Here is a 26,911-nt window from a genome sequence, read left to right on the forward strand (position 1 = left end):
TCATAAGTACGAGGGTAGAAACAAGCTCCATCCAGCCGATTCATCCCCATCCTCCTGCATGCAACAGCAACATAAGTACCACCAGACGAGTTACACAGTTTTGAGCTTTTTAAACTTGCATAAAATTATGGTCTCACATCCCAGAAAGTACCGTATAAACATTTTTAAACGTAGAATTTTAAGAACTCCCAGAAAAATATGCTATGTTTATGTCTTGGTCACATTAGTTTGAGATTGTAGAATGTTGCTTCGTCAGTACACGTGTAATTGTGATTCTTAAACTACACAGGTCAGAGTGCGTTGTGTTCATCTAGCATCTTCTCACTAGCAGGGAATAGATGTGTGCAATGTCTGCGGTAATGTTTTATCTTTCCAGTGCAAGGAATCGGAGTGGGATAAGATATTTGACATCAATGTGAAGTCTGCCTACCTGTTGTCCAAGGAAGTGCTCCCGCACATGAGGAAGAGGAATGGCGGTTCTATTATTTACATTTCTTCCATTGCTGGTTTCCAGCCAATGCCAGTAAGTACATACTACACCTATGTTTGCAAGTTAGGTACATTAGGCCTTGTTCTCTGCAGGTTCTGATGTCTTTGTGACTGATCAGATCAGCTTACAAAATACATTCTAAAATAGTATCGGTATAGTTTTCTTTGCCTTAAAACAATGGAATAAAATCAAAAGATTGAATGCTAAGGGTTTCCACAATAATTTATAAATAACATTTTGACGCTTAGCCAACAACACCTAACATTTCAGTAACTTTGTAGGAGGGTCAGAAAACTGCTTATTTTCAAGTACGTATACTGTTTATTTATTGTAATGCTATTTTTTTTATTTTAAAATATTTTGAATACTTTTTTACTACAAAGCAAGGGTGACCAACTACACTCCTATTACCTCAGCATGGAGCCTACTGCAGCATCTGCTTTGTGTATTTAGGCAGTTTCCAAGGTTCCATTTTTGTGCGATGGTGCTGCTATCTCTTGGATTTTTGCAGTAAAAATTGTATCGGTTTGAATAGAGGGTGGTGGTGTTTGGGCAGTGGCATATCGGACTCAAAGGGGCCGCAGGCTTGGACGATGTCAACATATTGACCAGCAGACACTTCATGTTGCGATTAAACCTGCCTTATACAATGTTTAATTGATGCCATATCTTCTGTTACGCTCATAACAGTCATAACCCTTGGGTATAAAAGTAGGCATGACAGTTTGTATAGCAGTAGAGAAGAATTAATTAGTTTCCTTACACACACATTACCTAATATGCTAACAGAAAAATAGCCACCATAATTGCTGACCAATGCATATACAGTGGAATCTGCTCATAATGACATCGAAGGGAATTGACAAACACATCATAATAAGCACACGTCATACAAAGCGTTTTGTGAAAAAAACAACCTTTTTTAGGTGAATTCTTATCTACGTATTTTATTAGAGAAAATTAGCATATAAACATGTATACATGTTTATATGCTAATTATATACAAACATGATACACACACACACACACAAAACACACACACACACACATTTTTCATTTTTAAATAAACCCCTTCAGTGTTAAATTTTTTAAAGTTATTTGGTTGAAAAAAAAGCAGGTTTTGTTATTATCCTTTCCAATTCTTTGTTTATTCTTGGAATAAAAAATAATCTTAACACAATTGTTTCAAAAAAATTTAGATCACTATAATTATTTGAATTTTATGTTTACATGTTATCCTGAATAAGGTATGTTTGGAAATTATTACTGAAATAAGCATTTTATTCAATATTTTTAATTAGTTAAACAATATTCACAATCTTAATCATCATCATAATCATCGTCGTCGTCCTCATCTTCGTCGTCTTCGCCTTCAACAACAATTGCAAATACATTTACAAACAAATTTCAATATAACTTTCATATGTGTATAAAAACTAATAAATGTTATATCTCTATTGACTCTGAAAAATACCATTATTTTTTAACATGCTATCGATTGTTTTATATACATTTGATTGAAAAACATACTTATTCAACAAAGATATGTTACCACTGTAGGTGAACAGTTACTTTCCAATCTAGAAATACAATGTAAATTAATTCTAATAAATGAATAAATGCAACGAAATATTAATATACAATGTTAAAACTTTTGACACAATTTACTTATAAATAACTTAAGACTACATGACATTGTGCAATAATCCTTACTTTTTGAAGGTTACAAATAAAAAGTTAAATAAACATACCAGTGGCATTTCAGTTGGAAATAATAGTTTTTTTCAGGACATTGTTTTTTGACTTACAATAAAAAAACTTTATTTTTCTGCAAAAATATTCATTTTTGTTTTGGTGTGGTAAGGCCTGAAGCAGGGTGCAACACACAGGCCTACATCACACTTGGGGCAGAAGTACCTACCTGCTCTCTCTTCTTACCCTCTTGCCTTTATCGTCTCTCTTTGAGCAGCAAACCGTACATTGTCTTGTAGGCGTTTTCTTTTTCTCGGTTGGTAGAATAATTTCCAAAAAAGGCGCTCTGTCAACCTCAGTGGATTAGGGGTATTTCCTGGCCTTCCACCTGTAAGATGTTATGTTGGCAACATGTTAACCAACATCCAGGCGGCCATGTTGTGTGGCAGGAACAATGAAAAACGTGTAAGCTTGTACATACGTGCAATTAAAGACTTAAGATGATAAAACTGCAGTGAACTTCTTATTTATAACATGGTATCAGGCGCGGGGTTATTTGTGTTCTTGTTGCGAATGTAGAAAGTTCGTTCGGCTCGCCATCAAGACCAAAATGGACAAGTTTGCGAAACCACCTGATCACCTTTGTGTCGAGGGTAACCTAGACAAAAACTGGACCTTTTGGAAGCAAAAATTCAACCTGTATCTGCAAGTTTTAAAGATAAAAGATGATGCCGAGATCCCACGAGTTGCACTCTTACTTAATGCTATCGGAGATAAAGGGATTGAGATTTACAACTCATTCAACCTCGTTGAAACCGAACGGGAGAAGTTTGAAACAGTGATTGCACGATTTGATAAGTACTGTTCGCCACGGAAGAATTTGCTGTATCATCGGTTCCAGTTCTTGACTTCGAGGAGGCCAGAAGGTATGGCAATAGAACAGTTTGTTACTGATCTTAAAAATCTTTCACGCGTGTGTGAGTTCGGCCAGCAAGAAAGTTTTTTGTGCCGGGACATATTAGTGGCGGGAATTAACGACTCTGTTATGCAAGAGAAGCTGCTGCAAGGTGGAGACGACTTGACTCTTGACAAAGCTGTAGATGTGTGCCGGTCTGTTGAAGCAAGTCGTATTCAGCTCAAAGCCATGCAAGGCACCACAGGGAATCCAAACGCAAGTTCATCTAAGGATGTATTGTCAGTTCAGTCACCCCAAAGTCTGGGAAAATCAGGTTATGTTAGGCAACAGCCCAGTCGTATTTGTGGTTATTGTGGATACAATCATGGACGTGAGAAGCAGTGCCCGGCTTTTAATAAAACATGTGCTAAATGTCACCAGAAAAATCATTTTGCAGCAGTGTGTAAGAATCCATCGGCCCGTCAACAATCTACAGATCATAGTACACACAATAGGCAGCCTAACCTACGTCAAGCCAATGCTGTCTCTGTGGATGTAGAATCACTGTCACATCAAGATGAAACAGTCTATAATCCTAATCAGTACCTATATATATCTGAAGTTGGTGTACCCACTCCTCGTGATAATCAGTCATGGTGGGAACCAATCACTGTTGTCTCCACAGTTGTACAATTCAAGCTTGACACGGCTGCGCAAGTCAACACATTGCCGCTTGTTCTGCTCGATAAACTCGGTGTAGGTGATAATCACATTCAGAAGAACGGCCCAGTTTTGCGAGCATATGGGGAGTTTGAAATACCTCACTTAGGGTCTATCACACTGCCATGTGTTGTGCGCAATAATCTACATTACCTACAGTTTGAAGTTGTGGACGTTCCTACAGCTGTTCCTCTTCTGGGTTTGGAAGCTTGCCAGAAACTGCACCTGGTCCAGCGTGTCAGTGCTATCAATCAACATTTTGGATCATCTAAGGAGGACTTACTACATGAGTTCCAAGATGTATTTACAGGATTAGGAAAGTTTCCTGGTAAGCCACTTACTATTCATGTTGATCCTAATGCATCTCCTGTTGCTAACCCTTGTCGGAGAGTTCCACGTAGTTTATTTGATAGACTGAAGATAGCTTTGACAGAACTTGAGAAGGCGGGTGTCATCACCAAAGTAACCAGTCCGACGGCATGGGTAAACAATCTGGTGATAGTTGAAAAACCAAATGGGGACCTGAGAATATGTCTTGATCCCAATAGCCTTAATAAAGCCATTCAGCGGGAAATGCATCCTATTCCCTCTCCAGAAGACCTCGCCTCAAGACTGGCAGGGTTCAAGTACTATGCAACATGTGATTTGTCTAATGGTTTTTTACAGGTCACTCTTGATAAGGCAAGCTCAGAGCTGTGTTGTTTTGTAACACCGTTTGGGAGGTTTAAATTTAATCGCCTACCTTTTGGAATTAGTTGTGCTCCTGAGATATTTCAGAGGAAAACAACTGAGATATTTGGTGATATTGATGGAGTTGAGATATACTTTGATGACATTATTATGAGAGCAAACACTCAGTCTGATTTAGAGTCAATAGTTCGTAAGGTGTTGTGCAGAGCTAGAGAATGTAATGTCAAGCTTAATAAATCTAAGTTTCAGTATCAAGCATCTCGTGTAAGCTATGTTGGAAATGTAATCTCTGCACAAGGTATTGAGCCAGAAACAAAACATGTTGAAGCTATTGTGTCCATGCCAGTGCCCTGTAATAAGACAGAGTTGTTACGTTTTCTTGGCTTAGTAAAGTATGTAGGAAGATTCATTCCTAATCTAGCAAAAGTCTCTGCTCCTTTGAGACTCCTTACTCACAGCGATGAACCTTGGCAGTGGTCAGGTGAACAGGATTCAGCATTTGAATTGCTGAAAAATCTCATTTCTTCTGCACCTGTTTTAGGGGTCTATGACCCAAGCCTGGAACTCATAATCCAAACTGATGCATCCTCTCTGGGAATAGGCTGCTGTGCCTTACAGAATGACAAGCCGATTGCATTTGCATCAAGGAGTCTAACTAGCTCTGAACAGAAGTGGGCACCAATTGAAATGGAATTTTTGGCTGTAAAATTTGCTTGTGAAAGGTTTCATGAATTTACATATGGGAGGCCAGTAACAGTTCACAGTGATCATAAACCACTTGTAGGCATCATGAATAAGGACTTAAATGTGTTGACACCTCGCATTCAGAATATTAGGCTTAAATTGCTGCGATATTCAGTAACAGTTGTCCACAAACCAGGGTCTGAAATGTATGTTGCAGATGCTTTGTCTCGGGCATTTCTGAAAAGTGATGATAACTCCCATGACGACTTGCAGTTTTCAGTTCATTCATTGGTGTCCAATCTACCCATGTCTGAAGAAAAAAAAGAGCAGTTCAGAGAAGCTACAGCACATGATCCCCAACTCTCGGCCCTCATGAAGGTTATTTCTGATGGCTGGCCTGTATCAAAACAGTTGTTACCTGATTCCTGTAAAATGTTTTGGAGGTTAAAGCATTTGTTGGAAGTAGTAGATGGCTTGATTTTTGTTGGGTTAAAAATATTTGTGCCTGCATCTCTGAGACCAGCCATGCTATCTTTAATCCATGAAACTCACTTTGGGATCAGTAAATGTAAAGCCAGAGCCAGAGAGGCACTTTACTGGCCTAATATGTCCCAGGACATTGAAATACTTGTTGGTAGATGTGAAGTTTGTCAAACCTATCAAAGATGCAACACTAAGGAGCCGTTGTTGCCACATCCAATACCTGACCGGCCTTGGGCTCATTTGGGGATGGATATCTTACAGTTCGCAGGGAAGAATTTCTTAGTTGTCATCGATTACTACTCTAAATGGTTAGAAGTGAAACTTCTTACAGATAAATCATCAACTGAAGTAATCAAACAGTTGGAACATGTTTTTGCTAGTTTAGGTAGTCCAGATTTAATTGTCTCTGATAATGTGCCTTTCAACAGTTATGAATTTAAGAAGTTTGCTGAATGTTGGAATTTTAAAGTTCAAACCACTAGTCCACACTACCCTCAGTCTAATGGGCTTGCTGAAAAAGCAGTGGATATTACAAAGCGTATGTTACGGAAGGTATCAGGGTGTAAAATCCCCTTATCTCTAGCACTACTTGAATACAGAAATACTCCTATTCCTGGTATTCAACTGTCCCCAGCTCAAATGCTGTTGCACCGTCGATTGAAGTCCAAAATTCCCACTCACTCAGATCTGCTTAAACCACACATTCATGCTGATGTTCCTGATAGATTACAGGGACGTCAGGAGAGTCAGAAGTTGTACTTTGATAGGGGTGCGAAAGCCCTCCCTGAATTGCATCCAAATCAGTTTGTTAGAGTTCAACAAGGTAATATGTGGAACCCAGCCACTATTGTTAGTAAATATGATACACCTCGCTCATATTTGCTTAAGACATTAGATGGCACTGTCTACCGGAGAAACAGAAAACACTTAAGGACAGTACCTGGCTTTGTAAATAATGTGCCTTCAGGTTGTGATACTGACTTGCCAAGAGACTGTGAAAGTGCTACTTCTATTATTGAACGGGGTTCTGATTCCGTCAGTGGTAGTGAAGAAACAATGCTCGATTCATTGCCAACCCTTAGGCCAGGAAGGGCTATTAGAAGGCCTCGCTATTTAGAGGATTATGTACATTAGTTGTAGACATATGGAAATGTAAACAGTCACAGTTGCATGTGAGCTACCTAATTGTAGTGTTTTGTATGTAAACTTGAAATGTAAACAGATACTGTTGTTGAGCCATGTAACTATGTGAACTGGTTGTAGTTTATTGGGTGTAAATTTTGTATGTTTTTAGTGTCAATCCATATATAGTAAAGGAGATGTAAGATGTTATGTTGGCAACATGTTAACCAACATCCAGGCGGCCATGTTGTGTGGCAGGAACAATGAAAAACGTGTAAGCTTGTACATACGTGCAATTAAAGACTTAAGATGATAAAACTGCAGTGAACTTCTTATTTATAACACCACCATGAGAAGAAAATTCTTGGGAGTGGTATTTCTCAAACATTTTTTCTACAATAAGTCACCTGTATTCCAAATGAGCAAGGCAGCCACCAGACTTCATGTACAAAACAAATGAGTTCCACAATGCCTGTTCAAGCAGGTGGAAAAAAATTTTTTTGTAAAATTTTTTCCCCCTTTTTCTGGGTAGTTGGCCAAATGCTGGTCCACTCGATCAACACCACCCATGGTCTGGTTATAATCTATTACAAGTTTGGGTTTTATTACCGTATCATTCCTTCTTTTCATATTTACCATCTCAGAGTAAGCAGATATCCTTCTTATCTTGCCAGCGAATTACTGTAACCTTCCCACAGGGCCGGAACTAGGAGATTCGTTAGGGGGGGCAAAGCTTAATTTGCCGCCCCGTCCTTACCAACATTATAAAATACACTTTTTCGTTAGAAGCGGTGGTTGAAATGATACCATTCACTTATACATAATTGAGAACTTTTATTTATCAAGTACACTAATTGGAAAACTAATACAATTACATTTTTTATTATAATATAGTAGACTGTTATCAAACTATTGTTTATTGTTTGCACAACAGTGAAAATTAATGTCTTACCAATAAGTTTATTAAGTACTAAAATTACATAAGGAACATGTGATTCTGAATTAAGTATAATATTGTATATATAACCATACAAAGAAATTCAGTTCAAAATTTAATTTTTAGCATGATTAGCTGCAAAAGTGTTAATAATATCATCAAAATTGATCAAAGCAGCTCGTTTGTTTTCAATAGATATAATACTTAGATTTGTTAATCTCTGCTGGCCCATCGTGCTTCTCAAAAGCTTTTAATAAGTTTAAGTTTACTAAAACTTCTTTCACCTGACACAATTATAACTGGAAGGGTGAAAAACATTCTCAGAGTAGTAGTAATGTTAGGATGTGCCTCCTCCAGTTTGTTTTTGGAAATAAGGCTCAACATTGTTGATGCTGTAGCATCTTTTAATTCATAGTCTACTGTTAATGCATGGTGCTTAAAACTTTCAATTTCAAATACGAATTCTTCTTTGTTAAGATCGGCACTGTGTTTCCTAATTCTGCTGCTTTGATTTTTATTCTTCTACTTCCATTTTAGGAATTTGAACACCACTAAAAAATCCAAACTTATTGTTAATGTTCTCCAAAGCCTTAAACGTTTTACTCAGTTTCATAATTAATCTGTCAATGACTTTAAACATTACTTGATGTAAGTTTTTTGGACATACGCCATTGCTAAGCACCTTTTCTGTAGAAGAAAACTAAAAAATAAAATTAATAAATAAGTAAAAATAACCAAAAGACAAAAAGCACAAATTAAGCAAAAAATTGCTGTTGTCAACAGAATTAAACACCACAAAATATTCTGTAACAGGAATATGGTCAACAAACAAAGAAAAACAAAGAAAAATGTACTAAGAGAACGAAAAAAAAACCACAAATCATGACGACACAATAATATTGAACCCAAAAAAAATTCAGCACAATGGTTGAAACGAGACAAAAACACGACAAAACAAAAGATTTCCAAAACAGAATAGAACGATAAAAACCCCACAAATGATGACAGCACAAAAATATTGAACCCAAAAAAATTCAGCACAACAGTTGAAATGAGACAATAACACGACAAAACGAAAAGACGAAACAAACACAATAGTTTTTCCAAAACATAAACAAGCGACGTTTCGGGAACTGCTATCTGCTCCCGTCCTCAGGCAGAGACGCACATGGTACGAAAACACAGGAGCGACTGAGTAGGGGCTGGAAAAATGAGGGTATTTATCAGAGAAAGGGCTACATCTTGCTCAGCCAAGTGATCACCCGTGCAATGGGTCCTTGAGAGGCCAGCTCTCATCGCAGTGGTTTTACTCACTCCAGACCACGAATTATGGTAATACTTGTTTCTTAGAGTGAAGCAACGCATTTGAAGTACGAATATATTTACAAATTATGCATAATCAAGTTAAATAGAATTTCTTAATTTCTTGGCTAACTTATTGGTTGCGATATGTACACTTTCAAAACTTTTTTTAATGACTAGTTTCAACTTGTTTTAGTGAACCACTTTTCATATTTTGTCGCCCCCTGATATTTGCCGCCCGGGGCACATGCCCCCCATGCCCCCCCTTAGTTCCGGCCCTGCCTTCCCATGTTGTGCTGCTACTATTTCCCCCTTCTTTAGCTTCTTCTTGTTTTTCACGCTGGGAGGCATATCTTTACGAGACAATTTTTCAGTCCCATATGTGTCAGTCTTGCGAATATTCAGCAGATCTGCCAGTTGCGGTGAGGTGTAAAAATTGTCGGTTGTGACACAGTAACCTTTGTCCAACAAAGGCTCTACCAGCGCAAGAACAATTTGAGAGGACACTGGAAGATTCTTGTTTTCACTTAAAAAAACACTGTTCCTTTCCCTGTTTAAACAATAAAATTCCAAATATACCCCGACTTTCATTCACATAACATATATGTCTTTATGCAGAATCTTGCTCTTTTTTCGGGGATGTACTGAATCCATCCAAGTCGGCCTTTGTACAGCATTAGGCTCTCGTTAATAGTGATATCTCTGTCAGGTGTGTACAATGCCCGAAATTTTTCATTTAAAAATTTCAATACCGGCCAAATTTTATTTAGTTTGGGTCAAGGGTGCTGTTCTGGGTCATATGAAGGATTGTCAAAGAAATGAAGATATTTTTTCAACATCACAAATCTCCGGTATGACATCATTCTTGGGAATATTGGCATGCTCAACGATGGATTTTTACTCCAAAAAAGTCTTTGTTCTGGCTTATTTACAATACTTTGCAAAATTGTTATAGCAAAAAAGTTCGGATTTCATTATTTGTGGTTGGATGCCACTGAGACCTAAGTGGAGACTTTACTGGTTTATTTTGAAGGTACTGATCTGCATACAAATTTGTCTCTTTTGTAATCAAGCTTATCAAATTGTCATCAAAAGTTGTTCAAAAAACTGCAAGATATCTGTGGATGGATCAACTTCAAAATTTAGTTTTGAGTCAGACATAAAAATGAATCTTGGAGGAGGAGGAGGAAGCTCACCTTCGGTGTTTACTTCACACCACACCCAAACATCAGCCAAATCAAGTGTTTCAGCATCTATTTCTTCACTAATTGCACTTGAAAATGACGATTCACTACCTGAACTACTTTCAAAATCGTTTGAAACACTGTCACTTTCCATGGTAAAATTTAGAAAAAATTATTTACATCAAAAATACTAAGTGATGCTCACGAAAAAAGGTGTTTATCATGTCTTATTGCCACAATTTATATATAGTGTGTGTATGTATATATATATATATATATATATATATATATATATATATATATGTATATATATGTATATATATGTATATATATATAATTTACAGGCAGAAAATGTACTATAAACTGCACAAAAGTTAATATAATAATTCACCTTCCCCAAAAGTAATTATTTCCGCGAACGTAATATAAACATGCAAGGAAACAGTGCAATACCTAATAGACACCGCAGAAAAAATAGCGGGAGTTATCTGCTACTGGCTGCTATTGGATACATGCTGCTATCTGTAGGATATTGAATAACTATATACTATGTATACGCTAGTGTGATCTGTTAGCAGACAGAGCAACTAAATAAGGCCAAATAATTGCCGCGGTAAATGATTTTGCTTTCCATGTTTAGAAACAAAAGTATACTTAACCGCATGGTCAAATAAAACAAGTGCTGCTATCTAGCAAGGAAACGTAGAAACACATTTCAATATAGGCTTAGGCTGCTCTCTGGCGAATAAAGAGTACACTAATTCCATAAAGAAAAGGAGAACGAATTAACTCGGGAAAATGAATATTTACACACATAATTTTGCTCAACCCGATTTATTTTGGGCAATTTTTTTTAGGAACTCTTTGTAATCCCGAGTTAACTCGGGCAAATGCATTAAGAGGTTAAGAAATCTGTAATTTTTGTCTGCTTTTGTTTTTTTTCATTTTATTGTAATAACAGTCTCTAATACTATTGTGTATAGAACATCGCCATGGCCAAATTACTATAATTTTCAATATTGCTATGAACAAATCGTGATATTAATTCTGCAGCCTTTAATGCCTCTTTTGGGGTAGGTAATGGTGCTTCCTCGACTTCCTCTTCCCTTTCCCCATCACTTTCGAGGTGTTCCCTGGCATTAATGTTCTGTACGATATTTGCATCGGTGGGTTCTTTTCGGATGTGAGAAGAGCACTATTGATGTCAACATAATCGTCCCACATTTCTGGTGCTGCTAAATAATCTGAATTTATGTTTCGTGACCACAAAGATAAAGGGACGACATATTTTTCATCAAATTCATGTTTTGCTGTTTGAACAGGTAAACCGTCATGGTTTCCAATGAATTCAGCATGTTTGAAACAGTTGTGAATGGTACTTTGTGACATTTTATTCCAGGTATCATTAACCATCAGAATTGCATCTAGCACCGTTATTTTCGTAGAAGAGTGGTTTTCATTAGCATCAAGACAATTGACCATTTTGAGCTTAAGGTTTTTTCTAAAATTAGTTTTGAGTGATCGTATTATTCCCTGATCCATTGGCTGTAGTACTGATGTTGTATTCGGCGGAAGGAAAGCAAGTGTTATAGACTTTAAATCAGTAACTTTTGGATGCGCTGGGCAATTATCAATCAGCAATAAAATCTTTTTCTTCTTCTTCACCAAATCAGGATCCCAATTTCGAACCTATTTTTAAAAAAAGCTCTGACGTCATCCAAGCTCTACGATTGTTAGCATAATCGACAGGTAACGATTTCACACTGCTAAAAAATCTTGGTTTTTGTGACTTTCCAATAACGAGCAATTTCTTTTTCTCAGTGCCACTCATATTTGCTGCTACCATGACAGTTATTCTGTCTTTCGACAACTTGCCTCCACTACAATTCTCACCTTTAAATTTCAAAGTTTTGTCCGGCATTAATTTGTAAAACAGTCCAGTTTCATCAGCATTAAAAATCTCATCATCAGAAAATTGTCTTTGTAGATTCGGCCACACAGACGTCAACCAGTTTGTTGTTGAATTTTGATCAACAGACGAAGATTCACCGACAATTTTTCCCGCCACAATGTTATGTCGAACTTTAAAACGACTGATCCAGCTTGCAGAACAATTGAAGTCGAGAATACCAAAATGCGTGGCAAAAATATTTGCCTTTTCCTGTAGCATAGGACCGCTGACAGGTATTCCCTTGTTTCTCGTGATTTTAAACCACTGAATTAATGCTTGATCAACATTTTCTTGTCGCGATTTTCGAAGCCTCTTCGGTTTCAAAACATTTGAATTGAATGATTGCTTAATCCGGTTCTTGTTTTTGAAAATCATTGAGATTGTCGAATGATCCACGCCAAATTCCTTAGCAAGAGAAGAGTTTGATTCTCCATTTTCTAATCTGCATATAATTGTTCCTTTCTCCTCAATCGTAAATGCTTTACGGCATTGAGATGACATGTTTTCCACAGGATATCATAAACACAATGCGTGACCTTCAAGTGTCAATTACTCATTGAGGTTCAAGACAAAAAAGAGCCACATGCCATGTCATTGGGAATTAACGAACATTGCCGAAGGTGTAAAGAATCATGTCGGTAATTATAACCGGACATAATGTATTTAAAAATGGGTCACAATAAGCTACATGTCACTGTAAGCAAAGTCATTATATCTGACTTATTTACAAAGAATTTTATATGAAAACCAAATTTTGTTGTGTTATGTCATAATAGGCGGTTCGTCAATATAGGCGGAGTCATAATAAACTGATTCTACTGTATGCATAGAAATAAACATATTGCTGTAATTTAACCCAAATCTGAAAATAAATTAACATTTCAGCAGTGGAATCTAAAATTATGTAACCTGGGGATTGGATTTTTCTTATTTTATCTTCTATACTTCACTTGCAAAACAATGCAACAAAGTTGTCTTAGTATAGTAGGTATATAAAAATATTCTTTGCAATTTTTGAATCAGTGAAACTGAATTTTCCTGTTAGGCTATTTTAAATCTAGTAACATTAACTAAAAAGGATATAAGATTATTGGGGTTTATTTAATTTAGGTGTTTATGATATAACCATAACATTACATGGAATTAGTCACTTCATTGAGACAATTGCAGCAATAATTGTGCTCATTTAACGTTAAGTGTTCAAAATTTTACCAGTTTTAATGTTTTTAGATTTTGATTAATTACTTATTAAATTAGTTTTAAAAATTATAAAATATTAATTACTAACTTCAGACAAAGGAACAAGCATATTTTAACATAATAGTAATGCCCATCATTCTAAAATTCTTAATGATTTAAAACTAGCTCACTTTTTCCATTTCACAGGAGTGCAGATCTTATAAATACAGTGTAAACTCTTTATAACGTCACTCGTTTTAACGACAAACACCTTAAAACGTTGAAATTGCTTGACTTTGGTTGGTTTACCTTGTTTTCTATACAATAATACACTCTATATAGCATCACACTCACTCTATTTAACAACAAAATTACGGCATTATAAATCATTAAGCAGTACTTTCTAAGTTGCCGAAGTTGATAAGAACTGCAGCTGTGTACATTCTTTAGTTTGCTGTTTTGTTGTTGTATTATCTAGCACGTGTTTACTTCGACTGACGTATCGGAGATTCTAAGAAATTTTGTCTTTTGTTTTTGTATGATGAACTTACACATGTTTACCTCGGTCACTAGAATTTGGTCAAGTTGTTACACATTATCATTTTCACAGTTTCTTACAGACCTTCAAACTGTAAACATGGCAAGTAAACGAAAATCTTTGTGTATTGACGAAAAAGTTTTATTAAGCACTTGATGCAGCGAAACTATTAGAAAAATACTTTTTATATAATCAAAGTGATCCAGCAGTATCTCAAGGTATCAGTAAAATACAATTAAACTAATGGAGCAGCAAAAAACATCAAAAGAAGATAACAGACTATATGCAATAAGTGTTGTTATTTGTATGAATATTAATGTTCGTGTGTAAAATGTGTACTATATTAGTAAATACATATTATTATAGACTAGTAAAACAATATCTTTTATTTCTTTCCATTTAATAACCACACTCTATAACGCCGAAAAACGCTAAGTCCGTTAAGTGTCGCTATATAGAGTTTACACTGTAATTCATTTACCCATGTATAATGTATGAAGACTTATTTAATAACAAACTTAGGTGTAAATATATATAAAATTAATTTTTTTCAAGGTCATTGTGCTCGTAATATTTATTTTTTCTATAAGTAACAAATAAAGGCTTAGTAATATGAAATAACTAAACCAACTGACTGAGCTTTGTATCAAAAGTTATTAAAAAAAATAGATATACAAAAAACTAATAATACCTTTTTGCTTGAATTTTAATTTGTATACTGCAATATTCATTTAAATAAAAAAAAAAAAGTTTTTATATTGACTGGACTTCAACCAAACCATAAAGAATTGCTGTTGATATGCATGGGCATGCTTTGTCACTGAGCTATAGTAGCACGGCATAAGTTATATTGAGACTGTAATCAATATAGTAATGACATATTTGATATTTCTATTGTATTTTTCAGTTGTGATCACTCCTTGGTATGACTATTTAAGTTACAATATTAGAATAATTTTTTTGCTGTAAATTTTCATTTGGCATATCAATACAATTGGCGAGTTCCCTGATGTTCACGAATTGGAATATTTGTAGGATTATGCTGTAATACATGGGTCTGTCATGTTGACAACTTCGGTTTGGCTCCTGTGCACGAGGCTACAATCACTGGCCACAATATTGAAATAGTCAAACTGCAGTCACTATCATTAATGGGCATAGCCTCGCAACTGGGGAGCTTGTAAAGTGACGCTCTGGTTGTAGAGAGTGCCCGTGGCTGGTGGTTAATGTTTGAGAACACCACGACATGCCCCGCAGACGGGAAACCAGACAACACTCATGTCTGCCGCCTACTTGCAGTGTGATTTGAGAATCACAATGGACAGTTCTAGTGTCCAGGTCAAACAGTATTGAGTCACGAACACACAACACTGATGCAGTCCTGCAAGTCCTGCGGTGTCTGTATGTGGCAGTTGCTGGGGACCTACTCTGTCAGCAAGACTGCGCTCCTGGGACTCACCAAAGCAGCTGCAGCAGACCTCGCGAAGGAGAACATACGAGTGAACTGTGTGGCCCCGGGCATTGTCAGAACCAGGTTTTCCAGCGCTGTAAGTACGTAGAGTACGCAGTTACAAAATTCTCTACTTTTGAGTCTGTTATTTTAGTTGAAGTACAACATTCCATAAAACATTTAAATTATGTTAGCAACAATATTTAAAAGCTGTAGAATAGTATAATGTTAATATAGACTGTATGTTTAAATAAATTGTGTGTGTTTAGATCCACGAAGATGAGGGTACGAGAACCGCTGTCCTCTCACAAGTTCCTTTAGGAAGGTGAGTCCTGGGTGGTCCAGTTATATGTGAGGAAAACAGCAATTTTGTTTCTTGGTTGTAGCATTCATTTTATATAAGGGTTACATTTTTGTATTTGTCGTATGATTACATTTTTGTTTAAGTAGATGGAAGGTGGATGATGTTGACGGTAAAGGTGCACCGAGGGTTCATCAGAGATCAAGGACACAGCTATGCACTTGTGAGGGACCTCGCTACGTCACTTGCTCTTGTGGTGTACGAGAGCTGTTTGGTTGGATATAATTTTGGGCCTCTAGATGGTGTTTGCCAGCTAAAAAGATATAATCTGATAATATTATATTTTTACACTCAAAAACAAACACACAAATTTGTGTCACTCTACTAAGTTGATAGCTTTTCTTTGTAATTTACGGTCGGTATATGTGCATGAATTTGTTGAAATTTTGTTATAAACATGTTGAATAATTAATTTTTTCATTAAATTTGTTAATCCTTGTAAAATATAAAGTAAAATCTATTTTACATGTCTTATAATTACTTAAGTGTCAATCAGATTGAACCTACAAATTTATTTTCAAAGTGGCAACATTTGTTTCCCTAGAAGTATGCGAGTACACAGACACTGATCACTGACCGCCAGGCAGTCTGCAGCCATCAAGTGGTTGCACATGCAATCCTGTAGGGGTGAGGTCATGTAAAGCTGGAGTCACAATGCCACAACAGGCCCGACACGCTCAGCAGCCAGTGAAATACAAGGTCGCCGTGAGCTCACCCCGACAGCCTGAATGGAATAGATTCTATTTGTAATTTTGTCATGTCGTGCTGCCCGACAGGAAGCAAAACGGAAACAGATAGGAAACATTACAGAACTAAACTTAAAATATTAACCTTATACTTGGTAAATCTTAATTCTGAAAAATTAAATTTCATTTTACATGTGGTTACTTTTCAATATTTGTAGATTGCCTTCATATATGTTTATATAAATGGATACATTGTGTTTATTGTCAATGTTGTTATTGTAGATTGGTGAAGATTTAATATAAAAATGGACAAGTTCGTGAATAACTTTTAATTATTAAAGTTCAGACTCATGGTATTCTGTTTGACATTGGATTGAAGGACTACAGAAATCAGCCTAAAAAGAAAAAGCATGGGCTGAGATAGCATGTTCTTTTTCTGTTCTACATTGTTTTTAGCGCATTCTATAATGCATTTTATGGAAGTACTTGGCTTGAAACAATTTGCTGACAGCCAAATCAGAAATCGTCCGGTTAATCTTGTCGTGGTATTGTGACCTTATGCTTTTAATTCTGTGATGCTGGAACACTGTATGACAGTTTGTCGGAATTGTCGTGTTGTGTTCATCATGGCATTGGGACTCCAGCTTAAGGCCGCAGAGACAGGGGAACAAACCTGAATAACATACTACCACTTCGGTAACACACACAAAACACAACTTCAAACATTTGTTAAAACATATATAGAACACCATGTTTATGATTGGAAACCGATTGGAAATGGTCTAAGATCTCATAGGAACACAACAGAAACATGCTAGAACAAGTGGGGCAAGTAGCCCTCATACTAATTAAACAAAAGGAATTATAACCATAGACAACATTTAATTAAACACATTACTTCAAATCGATAAGCAGAATATTAGCTCTTAAAAAAATATTACTGTGTTTTATTGCATAATCATTAAACATTTAATGTTAAAATCAAGTTTGACACGCAGGGGTCAATATTTATGCGAGAAAACCATTTTTGTTAAGGTTAAGTTTTTCATAAAAAAAAACATGTTGCATGAAAATTACCTTTAGTTAAATAGTAGCGTATACAAAAGCACACCAAACAATTTAAATTAATTTGTCATGAGTCATGCAACAAAAGCATGTTTAGTTCAACTTAAAATAGAAAAACAAAAATCGTTACCCGTACGTAAGCTGGAACTTACGTAGTGTACCCATAACATAACTATCATTGTAGTACACACTAACCACGAAAGAGTGCAGGCTATCAAATGTAGTTTACTCAGCAAGAGACAGAACTCGCTCGTTGCATGCAGTTGGCGAGCTATCAATATCAATATTCGACTGTGTGTGCACTATATACAGCCATCAATGTAACCAAACATGAAAGATGCCAAGTAGCGCTGGCTACATTAATACGATTAATACGCGCTACACAGTGACTTTGAACAGATAAAAGTTATAACGTTTGAAATCTTTAAAAGAAAATTTACACATTGGATAACATTGTATTTCTGTTAACTATACAAGTAAGTGGTAATAACCTAATGAATAATGGATTTCAATTTTAAAATACATAATTTTATATTGGAAAAGCATGTAATAGGCAACAACTTACATGGTGAGAAAAAAAACTTAAGGAGAAAACGACAAGATACAGTTTATTGGAAGGGATGTCGTGTTGTGCGGATACATGTTAAACAAGTTTTACTGTAATTGTAATTACTATATTTTCCCATTACGTAATGAAATGGTTTAGATAGAAGCGAAACAAAAGTGAAAAAATACTAAACCCTGGCTTTGGACCTGGAATGTTAGTACAATACTGCCCATCTTGTTAAAATTCACCAAACAGTAATACTATAAAGTTTCTGTACATGTTAGATAATTACAACATAAAGTATTAAAGGTTAGTTGTATTATCAAAAATTTTAATTTTTTTAAAACTTTGGAAATTCACTGACATGGTTTTCTAATAAAAGTAATCAATTTAATTTTAATTAAAATTTAAGGTTATAGGCCTACCTAGTATGAAATAATCAATCCTATGGACTGAGCTATGTACAGTAGAATCCCGCCGATGCGACCCCCCTCTGATGCGTCCATTCCGTTTATACGACCGTTTTTTGAGAAACCGTGAAAAATATGAGCAGATAAAGTCGAAAATTTGAGTAAAATCGGCTGAAAAACAAGTCTGTTACTTTGTTGGGTGCTATGTGTTCACGTTTATCTTGGCGAGCGCTGTACTGTTAGCAGGCAGGCATACAAAAGATGGCTAAAAATAGATACCACCCCTCTAGACTGTCCAAGCTAGCCAATACCGGTAAACTGCGCGCATCACCTGATAGCATTTACGCGCGCGTCTATTGCCGTCCCGGTCCCGGTCCCGGTCCCGTTTGACGATTGTGACTCGTTTTTCAATTTACACGGACTCGTGGATTCGTGAAAATGAGTATAAAGAGAGCCAGTTTGTTGCTAATGAAAAATTATGAGATTATACAGCAAGTGGATAAGACAACAATTTCCAAGACGAAGATAGCACAGAAATATGGCATTCCGAAGTCTACTCTCTTCACGATTCTTAAAAAGAGAGAAGAAATTATAAATGCAGTACAGAAGGAAGGCAGCAATTTGCAATTGCATATTAGGTGCTTCAAGTGTGCGTGAGAGATAAGATAAAGAAGGTGAAGAGGGCGAGACCTGCCAGCCAATATATTTGTGGGAGGGGGAGACAGATAAAAGAGAGCAAGCCCTGCAGTAAGCGGAAGTGCAAGTTCAAGGTCGACATTTACCGTCACACTCTCGCTACCTAACGATGCTGCTGGTTGCCAGCCTCGCACACACACACACACTCGCACGCACGCACATACGCACGCGCGCGCCGCCAGACGGTGGCGACTGGCGAGTAGATGCGTGCGCAGCCAGCAGTTCCGCTCTCCTTCCCCTCATTTACCCGTTCACACCTGTTTTTTTTTCTTTTTTTTTTTTTTACGCTGTGAAGGGACGTGGAAAAGATAATTGCTTGAGCTGTCAAAATAAACATCGCTGACGGCAAGGGCGGGAGCACATCCTGTCGGTCTGTCGCTGTGATTATCTACTCCAAAAACATATCACAGCATTTCAGGATAGCATTGTTCTTATATCTTTCGTTTATAGCCGAATGTTTTCTACCTGATCCACACAAGTTCCTTCGCCACGTTTTGAACGATAATAACAACCAGCCGGCTAGCATAGCTGAACTCGCGTGACGCAAATTCACTTTATAATTGTGGGGAGGGAGGGGGGGGGGGGGGGGTAAAATTGGCCCGAATTCTCTATTGCGACCATTACGTTTATAAGTCCGTTTTTCTGGAAACCGTGAGGGGTCGCATCAGCGGTATTCTACTGTATTTAATAACATTATAGCAATAAGATAAACAAATAAAATGTAATCATTTATATTTGCTTCAAGCAATATTTCTATAATCTAGTAATAATCTGTTATAAAAAAAATGTAAACAAAAGTTTTTCCAGTAACAAAATTTGAACGATGTTTCTTGAGCTAAGAACCGTGCACTTTACCGCTGTGCTACCAAGCCTGATGGGAGTTGACAAGGAGAATATTTATTATAATAATTATCAGGGTAGCCAGCCAACCGGGAAATCGGGAAATACGGGAAATAGCCAGGATTTCTTAAAAAAACCAGGAATACCTGGAATCAACCAGGAATTTTTATTAGAACCGGGAATTTTTTTTATGAAGTAACAATCACAATAACATACGGCTGTTAAATGAGCACGTTCACCACCCGTCGAAGCACGACAGTGTGCTCGTGTGCTATATTTTGTGAAAGTTAATTTGTTCATATTACATTTAAAAACTTTTGTAGTACGTAAGAAACCGTTAACAATTCAGACTTCCATAATTATTATGTTTCTGTATTCAAAAGCAACAGCATTTTGGCTGAAAATGTTGTTGTAGGATGGTAGTAATTTCTCGCACGGCATGTTGGTAGCACTAGTTATGTATGTATATTTGTTTTTACTTTGCGCTCATGTTGTTGCGTCACGGTATCACGGATACTTTTCTTGAGTTTTTTTTAAAAGTTTAGTTGTGCGGGACGTTGTTTTGAATCTTTTAATCTAACATGTAATTGGCGCAGACTATCAAAATGTCAACGAGTTCGGTCACCACATACAATGACAAATGTACGGAAGAGTTTGAATGGGTGGAGAAAGATCCAAAGTGCGGGACGAACGCTATTTGCAATTTCTGTAATGTTAAAATCTATATCGGTAGCATGGATGGGAAGAACAGCATTAGCCAGCCACGCAAGAGGGGCAAAACACGTGCGTTTGGTGTCAAGTAATTTTTGTGACGTGAGATTATAAATTTTTTGTTGGTGGTAGGTTTTGTTTTAAGCAAGTTCATTGATTTAATTTTTAAGCCTATAGTTAAGTTGTCTATTGTTTAACGGCAATAAAACATCATATTGTGTGTGCTTTGTGTAACAAAAATGCAAATTGTATGCAAATATTGATAAAAACCACCCTTGAAAAAACCTGGAAAAAACCAGGAATTTTATTATCCCAGAAGAGTGGCCACCCTGATTATTGTAATGCCAGTTTCCTTAAGGATTTTAAAACTTGGAATTTTTATTTTGACTATGTTTACCAAATATATTCCAGGGTATTTTCACTATCATAAAGTTTCATTTGCCATACCAATACGTTTGGTATGTCACGTGGGTCCGCCATCTTAGTGACACATTTCTGTTCATCGACTTCCTTTCCATTTTCACAAAATAAAATAATACTCCTAACAAATGCCATAAACAGAGAGCTAAGATGTTTACACTTAAAAGAAAATGGTTTTGTTTCAATAACCAGATGTCCTCCAAAGAACCAAAGGCTTTTACGCCCTTCTTTGTCACTGGACTGCACAACCATGTACACCATGTTTGTTACCATGGTGATCACAAAGTTCAACAAATAATAGTTCTTACATTAAAAATAAAGGTCACGAACTTGACGTTTTGTTGTATGTGTAGATTTTGCCATAAATCCGATTCACATGAGAGATGTCGTCGTTAGGCAAATATGTTTTTCTTGGATAGCAATTAACTTTTAACTTTTCAGAATTCTATATGTATTTAACTTATAAATTTAAAATTAAGCTTACTGACAAATAAAGTATTTTTCATTAATGAAAATGTTAAAACCAAATTGTACCTAGTACAAGGTGGCCACACTGCCGAGAATTTTGGAAACCTTCAATGAGGCAGCAATTTTTTGCGGCAGTGAATTACAGAAGTTTTGAAAGCCATCAAGAATTATCTGTTTGTCTAGCAAGTTGTAAACAGTTGAAAAACAATGTGTGTGTCTACAAACTGAGTCACTTACAGTCAAACCTCTCTGAAACGACCCCTCACGGTTCCCAGGAATAGGGTCTTTATAGAGGGGGGGGGGGGGGGGGTCGTAATAGATGTTTTCCGAAATTTTCAGTTGATATCACCCCCCCCCCCCCCCCTTTCCAAACCGCTACTCGCTAAGAAACCAGCCGTACAATGGTAGGATGCTGTCACTCACAATGCTAGACGGCTTTGCTTTAAACCCACTTCAACCTTAATGACAAGACAGTTGCCCTACAGGCCACCTCTAAAGAAAATATGTCAAAAGACAGTTTATTTTTACTGGTTAGTTTACATGTACATTTTCTGCTTGCCGTAGTTAAATACACTAGAACCCCGATGTCATGAACCCCGGATTTAACGAAGCGTGATTTTACAAATACATTCTCGGGAACCGTCAAAAAATTGGACATTTTGACCAAAATGTGAAAATCAGAAAAATATTAAAAACGAAATGAAAGATCATTAAAATCTGTTAATTTTAACACACAGCGTATTTTTGTGTCGGCTTTAATACTTCCAATAATGTTCATGTAAGAATACAAAAAAATAATGGGACATTTCCTTTAAAAATATGGCAGCTGTAGATTCTGCAACGCGGGTGGGCGCACACTAAGTTCGCCCGGCTGGCTGGCGGCAGCAGCTTCATGACACATAAGCTCACCCCTTCCTCCTCGTTGACATTCTTCAAGGCTAGCTCATCCCTCCCAGACACACAAACCATCTAGTGTCCTCCATTATAACACCCCAACTTCGCTTCCTTTGAAAAACCTTCAGTGAGAAAATGCTCATTTCACCCTCCCTTCTCCTGTAAAATTGGGCTATTATGAATGGGGTACTAAAGTGGCGAGGGAGGGGTAGGATAGTTGTAAATATTTTCGGACTCCTCCCCCCCCAAAAACACGCCCAAAAAAAAGTATGTCAAAATATGTCACTTTTCACACCAAGTTTGAGTTCAGACATTTCTGGCAAGGAATTTACAAGCTTTCAAACTTAAATACAAATGTATTTTAATAGCAAGGGTCCTATGAAAAGGAATATACCGAATAAAATCAAGTTGGACCCCCTGCTGTCACCAAGCAAAGCATAAAACGGCCCAATGCGTGGTCGCTGCGTTATTGCTCGTGCGAGAGGTGAGACGTGGAATGTTAGAAGTAAGATAAATGCGGGGGAGTCAGACGGCAGCCAGTGTGTTCCTGCGTGGGAAATAAGTGGCGTAGCCTTTTTTTTTATGCTGGGTGAAGTGACCTTTTTCTGTCAACCCACGGGAAAAGATAATGGTTTGAGCTGTCAGAATAAACATCCCTGCGGCAGTTAAAACAAGTTGAGACGGGCGAGCATCCAGTCGGTTGCTGTGTATATCTACTCGAAAAACATAACATCTCAATTCATAACAAGATTCCTTATAACCTACACGTATTGCCGGATGTTTTCAGCCTGATCCATGCAAGTTCTTTAGCCACGTTTTGAATGAAAACAACTGGCGGGCCAGTGTTGTGCCCTGTTTTGCGGATACATAAAGCTTTTATCAATTTTCTGACAGTTTTAATATATTTTTACTCTCCTCGTTAAAATGAAGCAGATAACGTGATTGTTAACAAGAGCAAGCAGCATCCGAGATCGGCCGCAGCGCACGGTACGGGGAGAGGGTGAGCCGACTACCACATTCACACGCTGCGGCCGGAGGGTTTGTCCTGCGTTGTATTAATAGTAATTAATATTTAATGGTATTTTATTTATTAAGTCATAATACACATAATCGGGAAAAAAAAAAAAAAAAACCTGAATTAGTCATCAACAATAGTTCACAAATTAAAGCCAGAAAATATGCCAAATAGGACTTCAAAAACTAAGCAAACATTATCAACCAATAGTAATCAAAATCAAGAGAAATCCAGCAGGTAGTTTTGCCTTAACTGCGTACCACACTAGACACTCGCAAAAAGCTAAACGTAAACACATTGCCACAAAAACCTTTATCTGCACCCTGCCGGCAAAGGGATGTGGAATGGGGGTTGTTAAGCGCTGACAGCTGTCGACAGGAAGTGGTATCTATTTTTAGATATGCGCTGTTTACGGCAGTACAGCATTGGGCAAGAGAAACGCAGTAACACGCTACTCACCACAAGAAACTTATTTTCGGCAAATTTTTTCATGGTTCCTCGAAATGGGTTGTAATAGAGAGGTGGTCGCAATAAATAGGGTCGCAACAAAAAGGTTTTACTGTATATCACTTTTTACCTCTGTTGTTTACTACCTCACCCTCTGCATGGAAGGTAAAATAAGAGAAGTTTGTCTCATGGTGTCCTCATTTATGCTTTTTTTTTCCTTCACAAATTTTTTATTCACAGTAACAAATGCAGATTCAAAAAATTTTTTAAATACGGCCGTACTTTGACATGATTTACACACAAAATAGGAGAAACTCAATTTATGAAAAACCATAAAATAGGTAAATACAGAAGATACTGCATTGTTAATTGATGCCAGGATTATTTTATCCTCTTTTTGATGTGTAAATATCTTAGCTCTCAGCATACCTCATTTGGTAGGAGAATTGCATGAAAATTGAACGGAAATGTGGGACAAAAATGGTGGACCCATCTGTAGCAACACAAAAGAAATAAATGAGGGAGTGACAAAGAAATTAGCCACAGTCTTTAGTAATAACCATCCCAGCAATTGCCTGAAATGTTTTACAAAGACCAAACTCGAGATGCCCACATCAAATTATCTTGTCATTGTGCTATTGGGCTTTATCTCGTAAGGTTTAACTTTGAAGTCTAACATCAATTAAACTTTTTCCATTCGATAGAATCATTACATTGTTTTTTGTTGATGTATGTTATATTTAAAAAATAATTTTTCCCCCCCTTCAGTTGAATGACTTCATAACCCATGTAAAGTTTAGCTTATAAGTGTCCTTGTTTGAAGTGCACATCCAAGAGTGAAGTGCTGCTACACAGGTGTAATGGTGATGCAGGTTGGCAGAGCCGCGCGAGATTGCAGGCTTGGTGTCGTTCCTGTGCAGCGACGATGCGTCGTACATCACGGGAGAGACGGTAGTGGCTGCGGGAGGCATGCAGTCCCGCCTGTGAGCCACTGGGACTGGCTTCGGGGACGCCTCGAGAGATGCTCGTTGTGTGACTAGAATTACTCACAGCTTGAAGCCAGTTTTACACAGCATAGTGCGGGCCAGAAGTCTTGCGAGGTACTTCCCAACATTCTATGGGCATGATTTTCTCGTAATGGATGGATAGAACTACCGTGTTTTATTGCATAATTGTCGCACAGTTATGCTAAAATCAAGTTTGAAAAGTAGGGGTATGACTTTTATGCGAGAAATCCATTATTGTTGAGTTTAATTTTTTTATAACAACAAAACTGTTGCATGGAAATTACATTTAGTTAAAATGCTGAGTGCGCAAAAGCGCGCCAAACAATTAAAACTGATTAGTAATTCCTCAAATACATATTTTGTAACAACTTCACTGATAATGACTCAAATGTGAGTTGGAACTAACATAGTGTACCCATAACTATCCATTTTCTTAATACACACCACGAAAGAGTGCGGTCTATAAAATGTAGTTTACTCTGCTTGCAATCGGCGAGCTATCAATTTTAGACTACGTGCGCCGCACTCTGTACAGGCATCAACATAACCAAACATGTATGATGCCAACAAGCGCTGGTCTTCATTTTCATACATGCTTCACAGCAACGGCAGAACAGATAGAAATTATAATGTTTGAAAAAGTGTTTGAAAGAGAATATTTACACATTGGAAACTTGTTATTTCTGTTAATTAAATAAGTAAATGGTAATATTTAGATGAACAATGTATTTAAACTTCAATAAAACATGGTTTCATACGGGGAACTAAGTTTTTGGGCAATAAAACACGGTAAACAGTAAGTAGAGCAATGTACGGCTGACTCGGCATGGCTTGGTTACACATCAGCTGTTCCAAAAACATCATACATCGTAATAATGCTGCCACATGTTTTTAGTATAACAAGTCTGTCAACAAAGAAAACTGCCTCTTTTGGTAAGTTTGAATAAATTCTACTAACATCATGTTTGTTGTCACACAGTTCTTTGTTTTTCGCAGCTTCCTCTTTGTTAACTTACAGGCTTAAATTCTTTATTAGTGTCTGACTGTTTTAAACCAATGATCACACTACTTATTTTTTCTGTAAAACTCATTATGGTTAATGCAAGATGAAAACTGCTTCTATTGTGGAAAAATAAATAATTAATGACTTGAGTATTGAATACTGTCGATTTTAATAATGGTGGATTATTGGTCTGAAATAAATCAAAATTATTTCTCTACCACAATAGAACTCATAAATGTGTACCAATTGCCTTGAAAGAAAACCATTTCTTTAACCTTTATGTTCTTTAATAACCCAATTTAATTCTTACTCTTACATTATAGTTTATTTCACACCATTCTGAGTGTGATTATTTTGTTCATTTACTACCATTGTTCTAGGCTTCATTGCCGTTTCACACTAATAATAAACTTGTTTTGAATGGGTATAGTACACGAAGGGAAAGTGTCGTGCCATTCTGATTTGTATTCTCTTCTCCTTTCACTCTGCTTACCGAGTGGTGACAGCTCGCAAGCCTCCTGGCCCGCACAGATCAGAATGTTTGTCTCCTGGGTTGCAGACATAAAAATTAGTGCCTTCTTTTTTGACATGTTCTTGTCTTTACCTAACTACACATAAATTGATTCACCGTAGCAAATATTTGCCACTGATTTTGTATTTTATAGGGTTGCTAACAAGGAAAACCTGGAAATGTCGGGGATTTTCAGCAACGGGGAAAAAGTTAGGGAATTTAGATAGTCAGGTAATATTATTAATGACAAGGTTAATAAAAAATTAAAATTATAGGACACTTATTTTGATTTATACCAGATCCATGTACACATCCTTTCTTCCCACTTTCCAAACTTTATCTAAGTGTTACAAAATGTTTTCCTCCCATTCTATACCTTTATCAGCACTTCAACCACTCGCATTGTCTTCAGCGCTATTGACAATAGTGCGAGAAAATAATTTCTAGTTGCCTGTTGCAACATTGAAGTGTGGTATGTGTACGAGTTACTATTTTGAATTTGAATTTTTTATA

General features: G+C 36.8%; 1 protein-coding gene across 1 annotated transcript in view; it reads left to right on the forward strand.

Annotated features, from left to right (window-relative positions):
- The window catches only part of LOC134531156 (dehydrogenase/reductase SDR family member 4), a 31,575-nt gene extending 4,905 nt beyond the window's left edge, over positions 1 to 26,670 (forward strand). Inside the window, exons 3-6 of the mRNA XM_063366777.1 lie at positions 377 to 523; positions 15,280 to 15,414; positions 15,587 to 15,642; positions 24,750 to 26,670. Coding sequence (XP_063222847.1) covers positions 377 to 523; positions 15,280 to 15,414; positions 15,587 to 15,642; positions 24,750 to 24,864 — 453 coding nt within the window. The 3' untranslated portion in view covers positions 24,865 to 26,670. The remainder of the gene's footprint in view (positions 1 to 376; positions 524 to 15,279; positions 15,415 to 15,586; positions 15,643 to 24,749) is intronic.
- The last annotated feature ends 241 nt before the right edge of the window (positions 26,671 to 26,911 follow it).

The sequence above is a fragment of the Bacillus rossius genome, chromosome 3, assembly GCF_032445375.1.
Source record: "Bacillus rossius redtenbacheri isolate Brsri chromosome 3, Brsri_v3, whole genome shotgun sequence".
In the NCBI taxonomy this organism is placed as follows: domain Eukaryota; kingdom Metazoa; phylum Arthropoda; class Insecta; order Phasmatodea; family Bacillidae; genus Bacillus; species Bacillus rossius.